The sequence below is a fragment of the Sphaerodactylus townsendi genome, linkage group LG14 (genome assembly GCF_021028975.2).
Source record: "Sphaerodactylus townsendi isolate TG3544 linkage group LG14, MPM_Stown_v2.3, whole genome shotgun sequence".
Lineage (NCBI taxonomy): Eukaryota > Metazoa > Chordata > Lepidosauria > Squamata > Sphaerodactylidae > Sphaerodactylus > Sphaerodactylus townsendi.
The window spans coordinates 21,865,761-21,890,316 of NC_059438.1; the positions used below are offsets into that span (position 1 = coordinate 21,865,761).

Sequence of the window (24,556 nt, forward strand, 5' to 3'; positions counted from 1 at the left end):
TCCGCCTGTCTTTCCTCCCTGCTTGGTCCTGCAATTTACCAGAGATAATGAAAACCTACTTATTCAATCGGAAAAAAGCTTACCGTACGTATGGATTCTTCCCCCCTTCCCACACACAGGCTCCCCTAACTTCGCAAATGGACGCTCTTTTTTCAGGCCCCTTCCGCACATGCAAAATAATCCACTTTCAATCCACTTCCAATGTGCTTTGCAGCTGGATTTGACTGTGCGGAATAGCAAAATCCACTTGCAAACAATTGTGAGAGTGGATTGATAGTGCATCATTCTGCATGGGCGGAAGGGGCCTCAGATCCACCCCCCACCCCACCCCCCACCTCTACACAGGGTCTCTTAACTTTGCCAACAGGCTCTTCCGACTCAGCTACGGCTTGACAGAGTTTGTCCCGTGTTCCTGGGCAGGAAGTTCGTCAAAGTTCACCAAAGTTTTCACTGACTACAATTTCTGCTAAAGTGGAATCAGCGCAGGCTTGCTTTCTTAATTCCAACTGGCTTTTGGAAGCAGGCTGCAGTTCCATTTCATTGAAGGCTTGGACTGATGCAGTTAAATTTAGATCTCTTGTGTTGGATCTTGATTTTTTTTGCCAGTTTGACTGTAACGTTCGCAGCGAGATTCTCCCTCGTCATCTTGGAGCATCCTCGTAGATACGGACTTAAAAAGCATGGAAGTAGCTTTGCCATCCTCTTCTTTGGATGTTTGAATAGTTGAGGAAACACGATCAGGATAGAATTAACCAGAATGCTAAAATAGTTTGCTGTGTGTTTTTGGGGGGCTTTCAATCCCTTTAATTTCCTGTCCAGCAATAATAGGAGCCACGTGGCGTAGTGGTTAAGTGCTTGCACTGCCACTCACAAGGTCAGGAGTTCGAGCCCCCTGTGGGTCAGATATCCTGGCAGCTGGCTCATGGTCAACTCAGCCATCCATCCATTCCTTGGTCGGTAAATGAGTACCTAGCACAAAGCTAGGGGGTAAAGAATAGGCGGGGAAAGCAATGGCAAACTACCCCACAAAAACGGCTTGCCTATGAAATCACTGCTTGCAGGGGTACTCCAGGGTCGGATACGACTGAAGGGGAAACTTTACCATTTCTTACCAGCAATAATATTTTACAGTGCAATAATCTAACAATGCAATGGTAAATGGCAGAAATTATGGGCTGTTGTGCGGGAGACGGGGGTCCCTCGACCCAGAGATTCTGCCTGTGAGAAAGAGCAGCCATTGAATCATGAACTAAATTTTTCCTTCAGTTGTGGTCTATACTCAAAGGCTTGCTGTGTAACACCTCTAGCTGCTCTGCTTCCTGCCTGGTCACATGATTTTCACCTTTTACTTCTTTCAGCTGGGGGTGAAAGGGAGTGACACTCTTTGTAGTTCCATCTAGTCACAACTTGGAACCTTTCAAAATAGAAGAAGAAGAAGAGTTTGGATTTATATACCCCCCTTTCTCTCCTGTAAGGAGACTCAAAGGGGCTTACAACCTCCTTTCCCTTCCCTACCCACAACAAACACCCTGCGAGGTGGGTGGGGCTGAGAGAGCCCCGAAGGACTGTGACTAGGCCCAGGTCACCCAGCTGGCATTTGTTGGGGTGCACAAGCTAATCTGGTTCACCAGATAAGCCTCCACAGCTCAAGTGGCAGTGCAAACCCAGTTCTCCAGATTAGAGTGCACCTGCTCTTAACCACTACACCCACGCTGGCTCTTAATAGAACTTAATAGAACCCAGTGATCAGGGAATCAGCCAATATAGCAGTAAGAAATCCATCGCAGCAGACTAAAACATCAAATCAAAATGAGCCTGGGGTGGAGGCCTGGGACCCCTCCAAGTGGCCACGTTGACCTGTCAGAGTCACCCAGGAAAGCAGACCAAAGAGGGTGCCAGTAACCTCTGGCCCTTGGGAGGGTGAAGCAGTTGCAAGTGCTGCTGTTAACCAAAATGGATTGTGGAGGAAGTTAAGCAAATGCACAGACAGAGTGTCTGGTTAGTTGGTCAACGGCACAGGAAGCTCTCAGTAAATCTTGTGCATTGGAAATAGAAGAGGTTGCTTCTGATAGGAATGGGAAGTTATGGATGTAGATTGTATGTGACAAGCAGAGATTGCCTTTGCAAAAGCAGCGGCCGACAGACAGAGGCCACAGAATTGTGCGTTGCTCAAAACGGGGTATTTTACATTTGGGCATTGCTCAAAATTTTCATTGAATCTTGTTGTATCCAGTCCCCCCAAATGGGGGAAACAGCATCACTTTCAATGTTATTTAAACCGGGGACCCCAGATTCTCCCTTTAAGGTGGATTTAAAAGGAGAATCTGGGCTCCCTAGTTTAAACGAGTGATGCTGGAATCCACCCCCAAACATTGGGACATTTTATTTATGTAAAATATTTATATCTCACTTTTCCGCACTGCCCAAGGTGGTTTACAAACTATAAACAAACACAGCAATGAACTCAGTTGAAATACATAAAACAATAAACATCTAGTTAAAACCACAAAGCCGAGCATTTTCAATTTACTTCATTTATATTCTACCTTTCTCCCTAACCGGGAGCTGACGGTTTACATAATTTTCCTTTCCTCCATTATATCCTCATAAGAACATAAGAACAAGCCAGCTGGATCAGACCAGAGTCCATCTAGTCCAGCTCTCTGCTACTCGCAGTGGCCCACCAGGTGCCTTTGGAAGCTCACATGCAAGATGTGAAAGCAATGGCCTTCTGCGGCTGTTGCTCCTCACAAAACCCAGTGACGTAGGTTAGGCAGAGAGTGTGTGACGGGCCCAAGGACACCCAGCAAACTCCCATAGTGGAACGGGGATTTGAATATGGGCGTCCCAGGTCCTAACCCTTAACCACTCTACCACACTGCCCCTTTTGCTTTGCAGTTTCTGTCTTTTGTCAGACACCTCTCGACTGAGAAAACAAGAGGTGAACATCAAACAGGGATGACACCTGTTTAGAATAATACCAGTTTGTGACAAAAACCAGTTCCCACGGGAAATCAACGAACTGTGAATAAAATGTCACCCCGCACGTTTCCTATAGCAATTCTCTCAGGACTGTAAAAACAAGAAAAGTTCTCTTCTACCTCAAAAAGTAGCAAATTTACTGTACCGTGAGCTTTTCTGGGTTTCATTCTTGCTGCTACGAGACGAACAGGGTTACCCCCGCTGAAATGAGCAAGACTCTCTCTATCCAACGGGTATCAGAAATGTTTCTAAGGCACGCTTGCTTGGGAATAAACTCCACTGAAAACAATGGGACTTTTAAAATAACCAGTCCAACTGTTAAAATTCCCGGGGTTCTAGCAGGTGAATAGGTCATCATGAAGCATAAGCATTTTTATTGTCATTGTGCACGCACAACGAAATTTACAGCAGCATTCCTCGATGCACACCATTTCAGACTCATACATCTTACTCATAAAATTCCATACAATACATCATACTCATACAATTTCAGACTCATACATCATCCTCACTTTCCCCTTCCTCCACCCCAGTGGCGTACCTGGGCAAACTGGAGCCCTGGGCAAAACCTGAGTTTGATGACCCCCCCCAACAACAACAACAACCTTTATTAGGCATTGAAAGAATAAAAGAAAGAAAGAAAACAAGCATTGGCAGGAAGAGGGTGGATTTAAAAGGAGAATCTGGGGAAAATTTTAGGGTGTGCCTGCTGTCAGGGGTGCAATTATTAAGATAGCAGCACCAAAATTTCAGAGTATCTTCATGAGCCCCTACTGATGATACCACCCAGTTTTGGTGAAGTTTGGTTCAGGGGGTCCAAAGTTATGGACCCTCAAAGGTGTAGCCCCCATCTCCTATTAGCTCCCATTGAAAACAATGGAGTATGGGGACACTCCCTATGGGAGTCCATAACTTTGGACTCCCTAAACCAAACCTCACCAAACCTGGGTGATATCATTAGAGATAGTATCCCGAAAAATCCCCTGGAAATGTTTGGTGCTGCTAGCCTAAAAACTGCGCCCCTGCAGGCCAAAAACAGAAAAAAACACTGAAAATTCAAAAAATTCCCCACCTGCATTTTTGGTGCCCCCCACAAGGTGGCGCCCTGGGCAACTGCCCACTTTGCCCAATGGGAGGAACGCCTCTGCTCCACCCATCCCTACACAGCCCCAAACACATCAACACGAAGCTGCGGAGTTTAGCATAGCCACAGCTCTAGAGTAGAAGCTGTCTCTAAGCCTCTTTGTCCCTAGTTTCTTTGATAGACCTGTATCGTCTGCCAGATGGTAACAGTTCAAAAAGAGAGTGTGCTGGATGAGACGGGTCCCTCAGAATATTTTGGGCTTTTTTTAGGCTTCGGGAATTATAGAGTTCTTCCAAGGAGGGGAGAGGGCAGCCGATAATCCTTTGTGCAGTAGTGATCACCCTTTGGAGCGCCTTCCTATCTGCCACTGTGCAACTGGAGAACCATACACAGATGCAGTAGGTGAAGACACTCTCTATAGCACAGCGAATTCGAGGAAACAGGAGAAGATAAATTTTCATTGAATCTTGGGTGACTCAGACTTGCTTTATCATCTGCTGAAAGTTTTCTTACAGTAAATAATGTGGTGTACACGTATCCTAATCTGGTGGGAGTCTGTGGGCGTCCCCACACCTACGAATGGAATTGCAGGGTGGACTATACTCACGTGGGCCCCTGGAAGCGAGATTCTGCCCTTTTCTGGAGCCAGAGAGAAACAAACAGGAGGGCTCTCGAATGGAGTTTCTTGAATTGGCTGGCTAAGCATGACGGCTGATTTGTAATCCTCTTTCAGACTTCCCCTGCTGTGTGTGTGGTTTCAGTCTGGGGTTTTCGCCCGACAACAAAGCTAAGGGGTTGCAATCCGAGGCTTGCAAGGCTGAAGAGTGTTCCCAGCTCAACAGCTGGATATAAGAGCCCCTTGTCTTTGGAAATACTGCTAGGCCACGGGTCTGCAACCCGTGGCTCTCCAGATGTTCGCGGGCTACAATTCCCATCAGCCCCTGCCAGCATGGCCAATCGTAGTCCATGAATATCTGGAGAGTCGCAGGTTGCAGACTCCTGTGCTAGGCTTTTCCACACATTTTGGTTTCCGGTAAATGCCGAAGAACTGGCACGATAGTAAAAAGGGTGGAAGATGTCACCCCATCCTGTCATTCGAATGAATGGTCTGCTGCCTTCCTCCAGCTTAAAGAGGATGAGGAGGGGATGTGGCTCAGTGGTAAAAGAAGAAGAAGAAGAAGAAGAAGAAGAAGAAGAAGAAGAAGAAGAAGAAGAAGAAGAAGAAGAAGAAGAAGAAGGAGGAGGAGGAGGAGGAGGAGGAGGAGGAGGAGGAGGAGGAGAAGGAGGAGTTTGGATTTATATCCCCCCTTTCTCTCCTGCATGAGACTCAAAGGGGCTTACAATCTCCTTGCCCTTCCCCCCTCACAACAAACACCGTGTGAGGTAGGTGGGGCTGAGAGAGCTCCGAGAAGCTGTGACTAGCCCAAGGTCACCCAGCTGGCGTGTGTGGGAGTGCCCAGGCTAATCTGAATCCCCCAGATAAGCCTCCACAGCTCAGGCGGCAGAGCTGGGAATCAAACCCAGTTCCTCCAGATTAGATACACGAGCTCTTAACCTCCTACGCCACTGCTGCTCCGCTTGGCATGCAGAAGGTCCCAGGTTTGATCCCCAGCAATGGAGTAGGCCAGTGGTGGCAAACCTTTGGCACTCCAGATGTTATGGACTACAATTCCCAATTGGCCATGCTGGCAGGGGCTGGTGGGAATTGTAGTCCATAACATCTGGGGTGCCAAAGGTTCGCCACCACGGGAGTAGGCAATGTGAAAGAGCTCTGCCTTCGGAGCAGCTGCCAATCCGAGTAGGCAATGGTGATTCTGATGGATCAATCGTCTGACTCAAAGAGGAAGCAGCTTCGTGTGTGGGAGTGATTCTGGGGTCCCACCCTTTGCACATGACCCCAAACTTACTAAGACCGGCAGCTTTTAATTTTTTATTGAATCATAGAGTGATAGAGAACTTCCACTGTAAACTTCCGCGGTAACTCTCAGCGGTACAGAACTTCCACGCAGTTCCCTACCACGGTTAGAGGGACTACTGAACCAGGGCCAACCCGACCTGGCTCCCAAGATCTGACAGCCTTGTGGTCTTTGCAACATGTAAATCAACCTCTGCAATATGACTGTGTGAGTGTCCCAAATTCATCCTGCAAACTGCGGGGGGTTTCCAACCCAAATTTCAGGCACAGTTAAGAGTGGGATTTTTTTTTAATTTTAATTAGGAACAGCTCATCAGCTAAGCAAATAGTTTCCTTTCTCCTGGATTTGCAGGCCCTGAATGTGAACATGCAGTGAGGAGGTAACTGAAAAGCCTTTGCGGAAAGTTTTCCCTACGCCTAAACCAGTTTATGGCTCAGCAGCTCCCTTTGCAATTGTGCGTATCCTAATAGGATGCCTACTTAAAATCCTAGAAACATAGAGTTGGAAGAGACCCCAGGGGCCTTCAAGCCTCTCATTAAAAACCTCCCAAGAAGGAGACTCCACCACTCTCCGAGGCAGCGAATTCCAATGTCAAACAGCCCTGACTGTCAGAAGGTTTTTTCTGATGTTTAAGTGGAATCTCTTTTCGTCACCTTGAACCCATGACTCCTGGTCCTAGTCTCTGTTTGCTCCCTCACAAGTTTGCTCCCTCACCAACATGACATCCCTTCAAATATCTAAACAGGGCTATCATGTCACCTCTTAACCTTCTGTTCACCAAACTAAACATACCCAGCTCCCTAAGTCTCTCCTTGTAGGGCACGGATTCCAGACCTTTGACCATTTTGGTTGTCCTCCTCTGGGCCTGTTCCAGCTTGTCAATATCCTTCTCGAATTGCAGTGCCCAGAACTGTCCAGGTGAGGTCTAACCAATGCCAGCTGGGTGACCTTGCGCAAGTCACAGTCCTTTGGAGCTCTCAGCCCCCCCCCCCCCACCTTAAGGGTGTTTGTTGTGGGTGGGGAGGGAAAGGAGATTGTAAGCCCCCTTGAGCCTCCTTACAGGAGAGAAAGAGGGGGGGGGGGATATAAATCCAAACTCTTCTTTTTCTAATCTATGTATGTTGTGGTTTACAGTCAATACATAAACAAATCCTATACTACACTAAACTATAAATATTTGTTATTGGAAAGTGCATAGTTGGCATGTGTTTTCATAAAAATAACAAGTAAGTAACAAGCCTTTATTGGCATAAAATAAACATACAAAATAAGCATACAAAATTTGCCCATTATTGCTCACAATTATAGACACTGGTACCAAAATACTAAAAACTAAAATATATACATGGTCCTTCTGTGACTATAGGACATTCCTTCAGCTAAGTTGACTCACTTAAACGTCATCGGATACTGACAGAAGCTAGAAAAATTACTGCTGGCTATATGTGGTCATAATACATAGACATTGATTGGTAATCATCTAGACTTACGTCTATTATCGTTAGCATACAGCCCAGAAACCACACAGCACCCCAATAATATTAATGTTAGTTTTTATTATAACAAGTGGACCTCTGATTCACCTCTGATTTAGTACCACGGTCCCCGCATGGTACAGTAAAGTAATATCGACCAGTTACATTTTTCTCCCTGTTGGTGCTTGTGTAGGTAATAGGTAGGGGTCCCAGCGCACTGTTCAGCTAACAGCCTGGTGCTCATTCATCAAGTCAGATGCAGGGAAATTCCCCATCTGGCTGCATCCTTCCAAGCGCAAACAAAAACCTCGGCCTTCTCCGGAAAACCCCCGCTGCGGCCTCCAGCAGCTTCAGCCGAAACTGCCCCCTTCCCCAGCTTCCTGCTCCCACGGAGGACTTGGGATCTGGCATTAAAGGAAAGGTTGCAGTCACTATTTTCCTAAGAAGCAGAAGGAACTATGCTGGCACTTGCTAACTGCAGCAAAAGTAACAATTGCCACTAGTTGGGAATCCGATAAAGAGTTGACAATAGAACGCCGAGAAGATAAAATCAGAGAACATTATGACCAGATTACCCAGTCTTGTCAACAGATGCTCAAAACATGAACTGAGTGAGAAATGGGAATTTCACTTGTTCTACGAAGCTGACTCGATCCTGTCAAAACAATTTGAGGATTTTTAAAAAGGAAAATGATGAAGATGTCACAATCTAGCCAGGAAAGATGTTTTGGAGTAGGTGGATAAATGGTAGTGATTTACAGATGCCAGCACGGTTTCTCTAATATGAGAATGTCGTGTTGTGATCCATTCTGTAATGTTTAATCAGCATAGTCCTGGGAGGATGGATGCCTTCTGGGTTTATCTCCTCTTTTCTAGTATTCTTCGAATTCCCTTTTGTCAAATAGACTCTGAAAATCAATTTTAAATATTATTATTATTATTATTATTATTATTATTATTATTATTATTATTATTATTAGTAGTAGTAGTAGTAGTAGTAGTAGTAGTAAAGGTTGCAGCCGCTCGCCTGCGAAGCTCCTCGGGCGGGGGCGCGCGCGCAGAGCGCAATGGAACGTTGGCCCGGGAATGGCGCGCGCCGCCCCCGCTAACTTCTTGGAAAAGAGCGCAGTGCGAAGAAAGCGCCGGACTGCACGCCCTCGCCATTGGCCCGCTCGCCTCCCGCCGCCGCCCTGTGATTGGCTGAGGCCTTCCCCGCGAGGAGGCCCCCGCCCCGCAGAGCCTCCCAGCTGAGAGATATAGCCATGCCGCTCGCCGCTTTTCGCCTCCCGTGAACTGGCAGCCAGGGCTGAGCGCGGCCGGCGCAGCTGCTAATCCGCACAGATGTGGAGGTCAGTGGGGGCGGGGGTGGGGTCCGTGCATGCACATATGCATGCATGTGCTTGCATCATGCATGTATGTGCTTTCATCATGCATGCATATGTACGCATGGGTGCATGCATGATGCATGCCAGCGCGAGAGGGTCCCACGACTGGATCCCGCTTGCTCGAAGCTGCCCGTTTGGACGGAGTTTCCCCGCTCGGGTTGGGCGCACGGGAGGTGGCAACCAAGGATTCGCGGCTCTTGGGAAACCTGGGGTAGGATGCTCGGGGAGAGCCGCGGAACTCCCAAAATTCTGCCCTTGGCTTTTGAGTTGGGGCTGAGGTTTCCTTCTTCTCGACCTGGTGATACCCTGTTGCTGATGGGGTTTGAACTTGTTTGGTAGTCAAAAAAGGAACCGCTCTGAGGCCACTTCTCGTTAGCTTGGGTGTGTCTCGTGCCGCTGCTTGAGAACGCACTGGGACGTCATCACCATCGTTGTCACGATGATTATTATAGCTATTGTTATTATTGGCGGTTGTGGGTTTTCCAAGCTGGCATCCAGGCCTTGGTCTGGTAGTTTTTTGTTCGCATCCATGGCTGGCATCTTCAAAGGCATGTCCAGGGAAGTCGTGTTTCTCTCCATGGCATAGTAGACCTCTCGCCGTGACCGGCTTCGGAAGATGCCAGCCATAAATGCAGGTGAAACGTTAGGAGCAAAAACTACCAGACTGCTGCCAAACAGCCTGGAAAACCCACAACAGCCCATTGATTCTGACCTTGAAAGCTTTTGACAATTCATTACTAATACTACTGCTGCTGCTGCGTTCTCTGCCTTTCCTCGTGCTTTATTTTAGTAGCTCAGGAGGGTTGCTCCCAGGTAGGCATCATGTGACTATGGCTTTTGGGGGTAGGGTGGGGAGCACCAGTTTTGAAGAACTGTAAGATGTTTTCATTGGCCCGAAATTACAGCAGGCAACATGGGTAATGAATGATCACATTCCAGCAGTTCCGGGAACTTAAATCAAACTGATTTTTAAAGGATTGGCTCTCGCTTTGATTTCGTTGGAAAGTACTCCGTTGTCTTGAGAGGGCAGGAGGAAAGAAACCATCACAACTTCCAATTCTCACTTGAATAATCAGTGGGGCAGCTCAGCTCACACTTCAAGATTGCTCGGTTGGCACCAGAAAGATATTTATTGGGTATGATAGATTTAAAAATGAGTAAAACCCAACTGTCACTGTTTCAATATCTAACCGTCGCTGCTAGAATTCTATGGGCGAAATATTGGAAATCTAATCATAATCCATCCAAATTTGAATGGCAAATTAAAGTATTAGACTTGGCAAAACTTGCAAAAATAGTAGACGAAGCCGATTATAAGCTAGATCATAATTATCAAACACAATGGGAAAAATGGATTCAATATATCCAGAAAACAGTGTTGCAATAGTTAGAATCACATGCAAGATTAAGGGAAAAACACTAATAGAGATTTTTGGAAGTCTGCTCATATATATATATATATATATATATGTATTATATTTTTCTTTAGTGTTTTTTTCCTTTTTTATATGTGTGTGTATGGGTGTGTAGTGTTGAAGGGTTAGGGTTAGGGTGGAAGATATACATGTTTGCGTATGTAACTACAGGTGTATGTAATTTGTCGATGTTTTATGTCAATATGTCGGTTTTATATTTATGTATTTTGTTTATATATTCTTTTGTTATTAACAATAAAAACTAAAAAAAAAAAGATTGCTCGGTTAAGAACATAAGAACTAGCCTGCTGGATCAGACCAGAGTCCATCTAGTCCAGCACTCTGCTACTCGCAGTGGCCCGCCAGGTGCCTTTGGGAGCTCACCTGCAGGATGTGAAAGCAATGGCCGTCTGTGGCTGTTGCTCCCGAGCACCTGGATTCTATGAAAGAAAAAGAGAACATCATTGGCATATTCAGGCTGTTCTGGAACTCCTGTTCTGCTTTGAGAGACCCTGGAGGGGCAGGGGCAATCTCGCCTTGTTTGGATCCCCCTCTAAAAACAGTTCTGTGTGCGTTTGGTGTTCAGAAAGCAACGGCGATGGGTGAGGAACGCCTCTTTGGGCTTGAGATTCTTTGCCGTAAATGCAAAATGAGGATCGTAGCGTTGCTTCCCAAACTGATTGCAAAACCGAGAATTCCCTTGTGGTCATATCATCACCGACGGCTGCGGGTCAGGAGTGAGACCCACCCATAACGTTTTGGCCTCCTGTTATTTAAAGACATTTGTTGAAATGTCTGTTATTTAAAGACATTCCCCTCCCCCCACCCCCCGCACAAATTATTTCTTTTTTCCCTCTCTCTGTAGTTTTTTCAGCAAGATTTCTAAGGAGTAGTCCTAAGCAGGGCTACGCTGAAATAAGTGTGGTCATATTCAGTGAGTCTGACAATTGCTTCAGTGGTTCTGACCCCGAGAAAATTCCAGCAGTTTGCTACGGTGTGTAGTCCCACGCCCCCCAAAAGCTTCTTGTTACTCTTCGCTCACAGAGGCCTCGCTATCTGCGTCTAGTGGTTAGAATGCTGGAATAAGAACATAAGAAAGAGCCTGCTGGATCAGACCAGAGTCCATCTAGTCCAGCACTCTGCTACTCGCAGTGGCCCACCAGGTGCCTTTGGGAGCTCACAGGCAGGATGTGAAAGCAATGGCCTTCTGCGGCTGCTGCTCCTGAGCACCTGGTCTGCTAAGGCCTTTGCAATCTCAGATCAAGGAGGATCAAGATTGGTAGCCATAGATCGACTTGTCCTCCATAAATCTGTCCAAGCCCCTTTTAAAGCTATCCAGGTTAATGGCCATCACCATCTCCCGTGGCAGCATATTCCAAACACCAATCACATGTTGTGTGAAGAAGTGTTTCCTTTTATTAGTCCTCATTCTTCCCCCCAGCATTTTCAATGAATGCCCCCTGGTTCTAGTGTTGTGAGAAAGATAAGAAGATAAGAATAGTATCTGCATGACCCGAGTTCAAATCCCAACTCTTCCCGGGAAGCTCGCTGGGCGGCCTTGAGACAAGTCACACACTCTCAGTCGAATGTTGTTGTGGAGATAAAATGGGAAGTAGAATGATGTCAACCTCTTTGGGTTCCCCATCGGAGAAAACAGCAGGGAGACATGTGCAGTAAAGAAATAAGGGCATAATGTTGTGTTTCTATAGGCAGAAAGCATGGTCGGCTTCCTGTGTTGACCGATGATTTGGGAAGTTCTTTCCCTTTCAGGATGAGCGATCGCAACGGCGGGCGACGGCTGCGGCAGTGGCTGATTGAACAAATTGATAGCGGGATGTACCCAGGGCTGATCTGGGAGAATGAGGAGAAGAGCATGTTCCGGATCCCATGGAAACATGCCGGGAAGCAAGATTACAACCAAGAGGTGGACGCATCTATATTCAAGGTATTGAGGATCAGCCAACTTCGGTTTCCTCCTTGGGTGGCCGGTTTTAGGAGGAACTTGTTGGTTGCTTTGTGTTAAGTTGCGCTAAATGCTCAAAAATGAGGGCTCCAGAGCTTTTTTAGGGGTGAATTTGTGCCATCAAAAACCCTTGTGGGTTTGTTCTGTGCATTCTCCAGGGATCTTTAGTGATTATATAGTAAAAGCTACATGCTAGAAAGGCTCCTATTGGACCAATCTGCCCTCTCACACGGTTGTGCTGCATGTGATTCTTTTCAAGATGGCTTGCATGTGTAAACTGAGGCCCCTTCCGCACATGCAAGATAATGCATTTTCAATCCACTTTCACAGTTGTTTGGAAGTGGATTTTGTTATTCCGCACAGTAAAATCCAGCTGCAAAGTGCATTGAAAGTGGATTGAAAGTGCTTTATTCTGCATGTGCGGAAGGGGCCTAAGTGCAATGAAGACTCATGGAACTGCAGTGCTTTTACCTCCTTGTTCTTCAAGAACTAAGGAAGGTTTGTCCAAACGGACTTCTGTTTGTGTATTTTGTCTTCGGGTGCTTCTGAAGTGGTGAGTGATAGCTGTGCAGACTGTGCTATAGCGACACCTGCTGTGAGAAAAAAGCAATACAAAAAAGCAATACAAAAAAGCAATACAACACAAGGTAAAGGGGCAGGGGAATTTTTTTTTGTTGCAGCAAGGATGTCTATCAAAATGGGAAGAAGCTTGAATGTGGCTGTGGTATTGATTCTGAAGGATAAAGAGGGAAGGTATCAGGGGGGAGCGGAGAGGAGTAGGGTGGCTCTCCACAAGACCAATTACGTGGCAAAGAATTCAGAGTTCTACAGCTTACTTTGATGAAAGTCTTGTCTGAAGGGCACCTGTCTCAGTTCGGAGCCTCAGGAGTCAGGTGACAGCTGTGCAGACTGTGCTATAGAGCATCTCTCCTGGTTCACCTCTAGGCTTGGGCAGTGTTCAAAGGAAAATTCAAGGAAGGGGACAAAGCTGAGCCAGCCACCTGGAAGACAAGGCTCCGTTGTGCCTTAAACAAGAGCCCCGATTTTGAAGAAGTGACTGAGAGGTCCCAGCTGGACATATCAGAGCCATACAAGGTCTACCGGATTGTTCCAGAAGAAGAACAGAAATGTGAGTGCAAAGATTGAGCTGTAACCAAAAAAACCCCACGCTTCTGCACATCAAACAATAATGTTACCTATCGCCCCACGCCAAATGCTCCACCCAGCGCACCCGCTTGAATGATCAGCCATGAAACGGCTCTAATGATCGCCACTGTGGAGAAAGCCCGTGACGTGAAACGATTCTCTTTCCAAATATAAAAACAGCAAAGCTAAGTGGAAGGAATTGATTTCAGCCTCTCAAAAACTGTTATCAAGGCTCTCTGCCAGAACAGTGGTTCCCCACTCACGTACCCCATTGGCAACTCATTTCTGTAAAATTGTATCATATTAGCAAAACCCATTACATAATTTTGTTGGCGTACCCCCAAATGCTGTGGTGCGTACCCCTGCGTATATGCGTTCCCCGGGTTGGGAACCACTGCCCAGAGCTTTGCGTTAGGAACTTTTGTGAGTCACAGTTTGCTTTGTCCAATGCTGCAAAAATACAGGCTCGTAGAATTCCACCACCTATTCTAGTCTCAGAGACAGGTGAATAAAAACATACTAAATAGCTGAGGGAGTGCTCCCTCTAGAGCACAGGTGTCAAACTTGCGGCCCTCCAGATGTTAATGGACTACAATTCCCATCAGCCCTTGCCAGCATAGCCAATGCTCACGTTGGGAGGGACTGATGGGAATTGTAGTTCATGAACATCTGGAGGGCCGCGAGTTTGACACCCTTGCTGTAGAGGGCGGCCTTGGGGCATGTCAAAAAGTTGTCTTCCACTTGAGTAGAACAATTTTGTTTAGGCAGTTTCTGCCTCTGAAGAGGCTCCGTTTTACAATTACCGTCGACAATTACCCCAAAGCCCCCTCCGTGATAACTAGATTCTAGTATAAAAATGCTGTTGGAAGACTTTTCCTTTATCTATTCCACCCTTCCCTTCTGCTTTCAAAGGCCCCCGTGGCATGAAAACTGCAGAATCCACTCTCTCTAGTTGCCCTGCATCAATGTAAACTCTGAGTTGCCTTTGTGGTTACTGTAAGAGAGCGCAGAATGTCCGGTATTCTACGCGCTGTGCTGAGCTGCGTTTTATTTTTATCTGTGGTTTTTTTAGTGTGGTATCTTTTCAAGCATGCAAAATCTAGTTGTCAAGAAATCTCCCCCCCAAACACCTCAGTCTGTGCCATTTACACACTAGAAAAGCCTCTCTGCATTTAAGAACATAAGAACATAACAACAAGCCAGCTGGATCAGACCAGAGTCCATCTAGTCCAGCTCTCTGCTACTCGCAGTGGCCCACCCGGTGCCTTTGGGAGCTCACATGCAGGAGGTGAAAGCAATGGCCTTCTGGAAACCCCTTGCGTCTTTTAAGGTAGCCTGGCTCTCAGACTCCCACCAAGAGCAGAGCGCGTTTTGAGTTTTTAAAATATATATATTTTAATGCACAATATATATTCAATGCACAATAAAATATATATATTTAAAGCACAAATTTTAAGGCACAAATTAGGCAGTCAGGTTAATTTTTTTAAAAGTATCACTGTGCCTTTCTGTTGTTCTTTTTTGCTTGAAGTGGGAAAACCTTTTCAAGCTCGGAAGTTGCAGAGCCGTCTCTAAGGTGGACTCCATCAAAAGCTCCTCTGCAGCCATTCAGTGAGGCTGACTTGGACCAAAGACATTGGGGGGGGGGGGCAGAGGTGGGACCCAGCAGGTTCTCACCAGTTCCCGAGAGTGGGTTACTAATTGTTTGTGTGTGCCGAGAGGGGGTTACTAATTGGGTCCGCTTTCCCATCTCCACGCCCTCGCCTCCCCGAGAGGCCTCCTGCCTTTGAACGTGAAGGTTCCATATAGCAATTGTGACTAATATTGTAACTCCCTGAACTGGGTTAATCCCTTCCAGGTACTGCAATTCATGGATTCTCAGCCTTTCGTACCTTTTATCTCACCAGTCTCTATCAAAGAACCTGTGTGTTTCACCATTGCTGTGTTCAGATTTCTGAGTTGGGGCATTTTCTATAATGTGATGATGATTTAGAAATGACCTGGTGCAAAAAAATTTTGGGGGGTCGTGGTGGGGTGGCTGCCCAGGGGGGAGCATCCAACTCAGGTTTTGCCCAGGGCTCAGCTTTGCCTAGGTACGCCTCTGCCCCCTTTGCTGACGGGGGGCTGGCGAGGGAACCTGTTACTAACATTTTTGGATCCCACCACTGGGTGGGGTGGGGGGCGTTATAGGCTGTGGCATATTGCATTTAATGACACGGGCAGGATGCTCGCTTCTCTAGACCTTTCCCCTTTTTCTTTGCATTCACCCACAGCCTTCGATGTTCGGCCACGCAGTGGATCGAGGCGCAGCTCCCGGCGGCCTGCTCTTTCTGGTTTTGTTTCTAACGGAACCTGCCCTTGTGTTCCTTTCCAGGCAAAATGGGGGTGGGGAACGGATGCGGCCTGAACGAAATCCCAGACATGAACTGCACCACTTCAACAATAGACGACCTGATGAAAGAGGTAATCGGAGTTTGCTTGTTTGTTTCTTGCAGTTCCACATCGCGGGTGCTTTTTATAATGCCAGGTTTATTGGTGTGGTCCCTCCTCTCTCTTTGGCTGTCAGGTCAAAGCTGACTTAATGGTCACTGCATAAAGATCTGAAGGCATTTGGAGGTGTTTTGCCACTTGCAGCCTGCCTCTGCATCCATGTAGCCTACCTCGCTGGGTTGTTGTAAGATTATAATGGAGGAAAGTAGAATCATGTAAGCCATCGGCTCCCCGTTAGGGAGAAAGGTAGACTATAAATGAAGTAAATAAATAAGCTTGAGGTGTCCATTCAGACACTTACCAGCTTGTGTATCTAATCTGGAGGAACCGGGTTTGATTCCCAGCTCTGCCGCCTGAGCGAAATCTTCTTCTTCCTTCTTCCTTCTCCTTCTTCCTTCTCCTTCTCCTTCTCCTTCTTCCTTCTTCCTTCTCCTTCTTCTTCTTCTTCTTCTTCTCCTTCTTCTCCTTCTTCTTCTCCTTCTCCTTCTTCTTCTTCTTCTTCTTCTTCTTCTTCTTCTTCTTCTTCTTCATGACTGGCTATTGCTGGGGATGCTGGTTTACTTTACAGGACTATTGTAAGAAGCAAGAAGAAAATGTGTGTGAAGTACTCAGAGAACTGGCTGTGTATTCTTATCTGAACAAACAAGCCGTTGTCTGTAGAGGGACTACATGATCTGTAGAGAAACGTTCTAGTCCCAGGAAGCTGCAGAATCACTTGCTGGAACAGGGTGGATTTTAACCTGCCTGTTTGTGCCACACTATGACTGCCGCCTCTGTAATCATTCATCCTTTCCCTTTACAAACTCCGCAGCCTTCCACAGTGGAGGAATGCCTTCATGCAATAAAAAGAAGTCCTTCACCTCTGCAGGACACTTGTAGAAATCCTCCGATCCCCGACTGGTGGACTCATCAGCCAAGTCCTGGTAAGAGACTAACTGTGGGGTCTGAAGAAGAAGAAGAGTTTGGATTTATACCCCATCTCTCTCCTGTAAGGAGACTCAAGGTGGCTTACAAGCTCCTTTCTCTTCCTCTCCCCACAACAGGCACCTTATGAGGTAGGTAGGGCTGAGAGAGTTTGGAGAGAACTGTGACTAACCCAGGGTCACCCAGCAGGAATGTAGGAGTGCGAAAACACATCTGGTTCACCAGATAAGCCTCTGCCACTCAGGTGGAGGAGTGAGGAATCAAACCTGGTTCTCCAGATTAGAATCCACCTGCTCTTAACGGCTACACCACGCCGGCTCTCAAAAAGAGTCTTACATGTCTTTGAGCACAGATTGATTGCTATATCAACTGCCCTTTCTCTCTGAGCAGAAGCCAAGGGAAATTTGGTAAAGGAAAATGTGCCGTGGCACGGACGAAGTTTGTGGGTAGTTGTGTGGCTTAGTAGGAAAAAAAATTCCAAAACTAGAAATAATGTTCAGGTATTCCCTTGTAGCTGCTCAAAAATGGAAGTGGGGGAATCTAAATGTGGAGATCTAACTATTGTGACTTGCACCTGGGAAATCAATATGAGCTTATGTTTTCGTCTGTTAATTTATAGTTTTGTCTCTGATGAATGGATTTGGCGGTTACGACCCGCTTCATACAGGTATGGCAAACCTTTCTTTTCCTTGCTCACTTCAGCTGTTATTGTCTTTCATTGCTTAGTCTAGTGTACACCGCCCAGAGCCCTTCGGGGGTGGGCGGTTTATAAATGTAATCAATCAATCAATCAATCAATCAATCAATCTTTGGCCCCTTCCACACATGCAGAACAATGCACTTTCAATCCACTTTCACACTGTTGTGCAAGTGGGTTTTCTATTCCGCACAGTAAAATGCAGCTGCAAAGTGCATTGAAAGTGGATTGAAAGTACATTATTCTGCATGTGCGGAAGGAGCCTTAGGCAACGGGAGCACCTGGAGCAGGTCCTCTGAAGATGACTGCAGGGGTTGGCTAAGATCTTACGGTCCTTTACTTATCTGTTGGGGTTTTAACAGATTTAAGAGATTCTTAAGTAGCAGAATTGGGCAGTGGCAAATAAAGATATGCAGGAACACCGAGTCTCTTTTGTATAAAGAATATATACTTTACTAGTTTAAGGAGGAGCTGTGTGGCGTAGTGGTTAAGTGCTTGCACTGCCACTCACAGGGTCAGGAGTTCAAGCCCCCTGTGGGTCAGATATCCTGGCAGCTGGCTCATGGTCAACTCAGCCATCCATCCATTCCTTGGTTGGTAAATGAGTACCTAGCACATACCCTGTTTCCCTGAAAATAAGATGTAGTAGAGGTTTTGCTGAAGTGCGAGATATAAGGCATCCGCCAAAAGTAAGACGTAGCAAAGTTTTTGTTTGGAAGCATGCCCGATGAACAGAACACAGAAAAATAAGACATCCCCTGAAAATAAGACATAGCACATCTTTGGGAGCAAAAATTAATATAAGACACTGTCTTATTTTCGGGGAAACACGGTAGCTAGGGGATAAAGAATAGTCGGGGAAAGCAATGGCAAACTACCCCACAAAAACAGCTTGTCTATAAAATCACTGCTTGCAGTGGTACCCCAGGGTTGAACACGACTGAAGGGGACACTTTACTTTAAGTTCAAGGAAAGGGCTACATTGGAAGTAAAACAATAACAAGAAGACTACATCTCTTCATCTAACTCTGCTAACTAGCCTTGTGGCTTTCTCTAGTCTACTACCTCACGTGTGCTCAAAGACATTAGTTAACTTTATAACCTCTGATCACGTCTTTGCTAACATGTAAGCATTAGGCGATTCACTGACCAATAGGCTGATCAACAGAGTAGGTCATAAAGAGTGACCTCAGCATCTTGTTTACATATAGGCAGTTTAACCCTTTAGTAACTGGATTGGACATTTGCAAATATCAACCATTTCCCTGACTTGGATCTGACCCTTTGCAGGCTATTCCCAGATGGTGATCAGCTTCTACTACGGAGGGAAGCTGATGGGAAGTACGACGACCTCTCGTCCCGAAGGCTGCCGGATCTCCCTCGGAGAACTCCCTTACGGCCCAGAAAGCCTGGAACACGTGCGGTTCCCGTCAGCGGACAGCATCCCAAACGAGCGCCAGCGGCAAATCACCAAGAAGCTCTTCGGCCACCTGGCGAGGGGCGTCCTGCTGCATTGCAACAAGCAGGGGACCTTCATCAAGAGGTTGTGCCAGGGCAGGGTCTTCTGGAGCGGGAACACCGTGGTCTTCAAGGACAGACCCAACAAGCTTGAACGGGATGAGGTGGTCAAGATATTTGACACAAACCAGTTTCTGAGAGGTGCGCACGGATGCTTTGGCACGTCCCACTTCCCCTTTGTGTACTGTTGGAGACTCAGTGTGTGTGTGTGTGTGTGTGTGTGTGTGTGTGTGTGTGTGGCTATATTTCCCCACTGGGAAGAATGTCTGAATCTGCAAGGCAAATTTCAGCACTTCAGCACACCATTTTGTCAGGTGCATTCTGGGTTCTAGGTCGTGACAGTCCTGGCCACTCGTGTGCCCCAGGGGCATATCCAGAGGTGGGATCCAGCAGGTTCTCGCCAGTTCCCGAGAGTGGGTTGCTAATTATTTGTGTGTGCCGAGAGGGGGTTACTAATCGGGTCTGCTTTTCCGTTAGAAATCCCATTAGGTCCAAAAATCATAAAGTCCTGTTGTTTCCTATGTGGCTGGTTAGCGAAAGTAGAAAACGGGAGATAATTCTCCCTGTTGGGCTGTTTTAAAAATATGTTTTAGAAATATGGTAAAGTTCCTTGTTTAAGGAAAGTATCCTCCTTTTGATTTCTAGAAACAAAATTAAGTATTTGAAAGTATTAAGTATTTGACAGGCAGTCAATTAGAGGAGAAGTAGTTGTTTCTGTTGGCAGTAGACGATAGGACTTGCTATAATGAGTTTAAAGTATGGACAGAAAGATACCAGCTGGAAATTAGGGACTTTTTTTTTACAGTAAGAGTTTTTTTACAGTAACAGAGAAATTATTAATGCCCCGCCTCGGAATGTCCGGCCACGCCCCCGTCATGCCCGCCCAGCCCCATTGGCACTACGCCACTGTTTGAATCCCACCACCACGGGAATCTGTTACTAAAATTTTTGGATCCCACCACTGGGCATATCTACAGAAAATGGTGCCTGAGGCAAGCAGTGAAATTGCACACCCCACAAACAGCTGACACCCATCTTTTAGGTTGTTGGTTGTACTGGCTCACTCTGTGTTATCTGCCTTGAGTCCCTGTGAAAAAGGTGGACTATGAGTGACATAAATAAAATCCTCCAGCAGAATCACTAAGAGTTGATCCCCCCCCCCCAAAAAAAAACACCCCTTCATGGACATGTTCAAGAGCAGTGATCCCAGAGCCAATTCTGACAGGACTGCCTCTTTTAGAAAAGCTGGCTTCTTTGTGCCTCAAGCTGCACAGCCGGATCAGGAGTCTTTTGGCTCAGCCGTGGGAGTGATACACTTGCGGCCCTCCAGATGTTCATGAACTACAATTCCCATCAGTCCCTCCCAACATGAGCATCGGCTATACTGGCAAGGGCTGATGGGAACTGTAGTTCGTGAACGTCTGGAGGGCCGCGAGTTTGACACCTGTGCTTCAAATGCTCCTGAATAAAAATTATTCTGAATAAATAAATTCTGGATAAATAATGAATAAAACTGAATAAAACACCCCTGGTTCCCCACCCACCCCAGCCTTGAAGCCTGGCCTGGAGGGATGGGGGGAAGGACCACCCTCACCCCCTGGTGCAGAAAGCAGGTCACTCCAGAGACAGGTCACTCCTGATTTCCGTGAATTAACATTTCCTGTGTCTTTTTCATAGAACTCCAACAGTATTATAACAACCAGTGCCGCTTCCCCAACAGCAAAGTCACTCTGTGTTTTGGAGAGGAGTTTCCAGATGCTACCCTCTCCCGCTGCAAGTTGATCCTTGTTGAGGTAAGTGGTAACTCTCTGGGTATCTGCTGCTCACGTCGCTTTCCCCCTTTCCTCCTCTGGCTTGACTTTTCTCATCTAACGTGTAAAGGAGTCATCATTGTTCCTTGTTTATCTGGTGCTGTATCATTTATTTTTGAAGAAGAAGAAGAAGAAGAAGAAGAAGAGTTTGGATTTATATCCCCCCTTTCTCTCCTGTAGGAGACTCGAAGGGGCTGACAATCTCCTTGCCCTTCCCCCCTCACAACAAACACCCTGTGAGGTAGGTGGGGCTGAGAGAGCTCCGAGAAGCTGTGACTAGCCCAAGATCACCCAGCTGGCATGTGTGGGAGTGCACAGGCTAATCTGAACTCCCCAGATCAGCCTCCACAGCTCAGGCAGCAGAGCTGGGAATCAAACCCAGTTCCTCCAGATTAAATACATGAGCTCTTAACCTCCTACGCCACTACTGCTCACATCTCAGCCTTCATTTACTGCACACACACACACACACACACCCGGGGTCAAACTTTTGGTCCTCTAAGTGAAGGGAAACATTTGAAAACGGGCAGAATGTTTGGAAACGGTGCTTTACGTTCTGCATTTTATTAGCTTCAGTATTCTGATGCCAGCAAGGAACATCTGCTTCTTCAATCTAATTGGTGAAAATCTCTGATTTGGAGAGTTAGGGGTTTTTTCTTCTTCTGTTTATGCCAAGTGTTCACTTCTTTACTTTATTGGATAGCATTGTTTTAAATGCTGTATGGAGTGATAAGTGCCCTAATAAGAGAATTTAGAGCAGGGGTGTCAAACTCGCGGCCCTCCAGATGTTCAGGAACTTCAATTCCCATCAGTCCCTCCCAACATGAGCATTGAGTATACTGGCAAGGGCTGATGGGAATTGTAGTTCATGAACGTCTGGAGGGCCGTGAGTTTGACACCTGTGGTTTAGAGCATGCATTGAAGGGGCCTAGGGGGACAATTGGGCACTTTGAGCAGGAAGTAGGGAAAAGGTGAAGAGGAGGAGCATTACAGGAATAAATGTGATGGTTCAGGAAATTTTTCCTCAAAGAGCTCTGGTTTCTGGAATTCATGGCTTTACCTGGGCATGTAGACGTGTGGGTGAGCTGAATCATGTCTTGGTTTTCTATGAGCGTAAGACTTCTGCCTGCACGCTATCCATCTGTCCTCTGCATAGCATAATGGCAACATCAACCCTCATTTTTGGCAAGAATGGACTAGGGCTGCATTCAGACATTGCAAGAACCCAGAGTTGTATATGCATGAACTTTTGTTTGATCATACCCTGGTTAATTGTGTTGTCTGAGTATGGACCAATGGTTCTCAACCTTCCTAATGCCTTTAATAGAGTTCCTCATGTTGTGGTGACCCCCAACCATAAAATTATTTGTGTCTCAGTTCCTAAGACCATCGGAAATATGTGTTTTCTGATGGTCTTAGGCGACCCCTGTGAAAGGGTCGTTCGACCCCCAAAGGGGTCGCGACCCACAGGTTGAGAACCTCTGGTGTAGACAGTCCAACAAATTGGGGTTTGTTGGCTGGAATTACATTGGAATTTGACTCTTGTTTGTTAAACCAGCACTTGGTAGACTAACCAAAATTGACTGTGCAGTCCTGGTTTATGGCGATGACTGAAAGGTAGCCTTGAGGAAAGTCACTTTCTCCCAGCTCTGACTCTTCTTCACAACAGAAATCACAACGCTGGTTGAGGCATACTATGAGAGTTGTGGAGATAATGTCTCCGAAACACTTTGAATCTTTGATTCAGCCATTCCTTTCATTATGAACATTTTAGACCAGGGGCGTCCAACTCTGGCGCTTCAGATGTCAGAAGGGGCTGATGGGAATTTTAGTCCATGAACATCTGAAGTGCCAGAGTTGGACACCCCTGTTCCAGACACTGTACTGCACTGCATTAAAGATACCCTTGATCAAAGTAGTGATATCTGATCTTTTCCCGACTGTAGATTGAGCAACTGAGCATCCGGCAATTGGTGGAGAGTGCGGGCAAGACCGACGGCAGCCCCGCAATGCTCCCCATGGCAGAGGAAGTCCACTATGACCAGATGTACAGAAATTTCCAGGATTCGTGTGGGCCGCACCAAAGACCAGTCTTCAGGGAAAATCAACAGATCACTGTCTGAGACTCCTCCATAAATTAACTATTCTTTTAAAAAAGGATTCTGTGTAGATCTGTTTTTGAATGGTCTCTCATGCCGAATTCCTTTTTGGGAAACTCTTCTAGCTTTGTCTGTAGGGTGTATATATGCGATAGCTATAGGTCCATTCAGAATTTACCAACTGTGGTACCTAGTACATCTTTCTTTGGTCTGGCCGACACTACAGCATTCACCAAGAGCAATTTTAAACCTGGCTCAAGGCAAAACTGCATCATTTAACTTTATTTTTCAAAAATGGGCTCAGATGTGCTGATTGAGCAGGTTGGATACCTTCCAGTGATCTTCTCCACCCCTGCAGTGACACCCCCTTTTGTTGCAGAGCAGAGTGGGGCATTTTAGCCAGTAGTGTGACCGAGAAAGGAATGGTGGATGAAACTCTAAGCAGTACAAAATCTTCATTTTGGCCATGGTTTTCAGCATCTGTGTAAGAGAGAGTGTATTTCTTCATGTTGACCAGTGTTGGTCCTGCAGATGCATTTGTGAGCATATGCTGCAAAAACATGCAGTGAAGGCATTCTCCAAACTAGTGGGATGCTTGAGCTGTAGAACATTCGTGCAAGAAAAGACTTTCCTGCATGCATCTGAAGGGCTGATTCACACATGTATGCCTGGTGCCCGATTTCTGTGTAGTTCGTGATTGGCAGCTAAATTTGTAAACTGACTCTACTCCAAAGCACTGCGTCTGAGGATGGTACATAAGTTCAGGCTGTGGCGTTCTGCCTGCAGTGGTCAGTTTGCTCACAGGCCATTGGACAGGGGGTAGGTTCATCCAGTGATGACTATTTACACGTGAACTAGCCCTAACTGACATTAACAAAGATAGCTGTTTTGCTGTAGATGTTTTCAAAACTGGGCAGGGAAACCATGATGCAGGAAATGGGGCCTACAGAGGTGAATGACTCTGCAGGCTTGAGAATTTCGTGAAGACTTTGATTGCCTGGCGGCTTCCCACATCGTTTATGAAACCACATGTTGTGTATATCGCTTTCGTGTATCACGTTGCTGCAAAGTTTTATTTCCTTTTGATTGTGGAGTGCCTTTTTGGGCGGGTGGGTGGGTGAAGTTGATTAAAGCTCTGAGCTGTTTGAAAACAGATCCTGGAATAAGGAAGTTGCCCTGCCCATTTTGTAAAATCTGTAAATAGGTGAAGTGTATTTTTGTTTTCTTAATGCAAGACTCAGGAGCTAGCTCTCGGGCATTCTGGCGCAGTTCAGGAAACATAAGTCGTGATCCTGTGTTACTGGGACTCTGTATGGACACTCTGTATGAAACACTTCTTCACACAACGTGTGATTGGTGTTTGGAATATGCTGCCACAGGAAGTGGTGATGGCCACTAACCTGGATAGCTTTAAAAAGGGCTTGGACAGATTTATGGAGGAGAAGTCGATCTTTGGCTACCAATCTTGATCCTCCTTGAGCTCAGATTGCAAATGCCTTAGCAGACCAGGTGCTCAGGAGCAGCAGCAGCAGAAGGCTATTGCTTTCACATCCTGCATGTGAGCTCCCAAAGGCACCTGGTGGGCCACTGCGAGTAGCAGAATGCTGGACTAGATGGACTCTGGTCTGATCCAGCAGGCTAGTTCTTATGT

At 46.4% G+C, this 24,556-nt stretch overlaps 1 protein-coding gene across 2 annotated transcripts; it reads left to right on the top strand.

Moving 5' to 3' along the window:
- The first annotated feature begins 8,745 nt into the window (after positions 1 to 8,745).
- On the top strand, positions 8,746 to 23,996 carry IRF8 (interferon regulatory factor 8). 2 transcript variants are annotated; one of them, XM_048515876.1, is made up of 9 exons: positions 8,746 to 8,806; positions 12,028 to 12,202; positions 13,166 to 13,349; positions 15,741 to 15,829; positions 16,668 to 16,779; positions 17,400 to 17,447; positions 18,768 to 19,136; positions 20,673 to 20,788; positions 22,753 to 23,996. In XM_048515876.1, the coding sequence occupies exons 1-9, from the start codon at positions 8,799 to 8,801 to the stop codon at positions 22,927 to 22,929; spliced, it is 1,278 nt and encodes a 425-aa protein (XP_048371833.1). In that variant the 5' UTR covers positions 8,746 to 8,798; the 3' UTR covers positions 22,930 to 23,996. The 2 variants fall into 2 exon arrangements, with proteins under 2 accessions (XP_048371833.1, XP_048371834.1); XM_048515877.1 differs by lacking the exon at positions 8,746 to 8,806 and adding an exon at positions 11,137 to 11,251.
- The last annotated feature ends 560 nt before the right edge of the window (positions 23,997 to 24,556 follow it).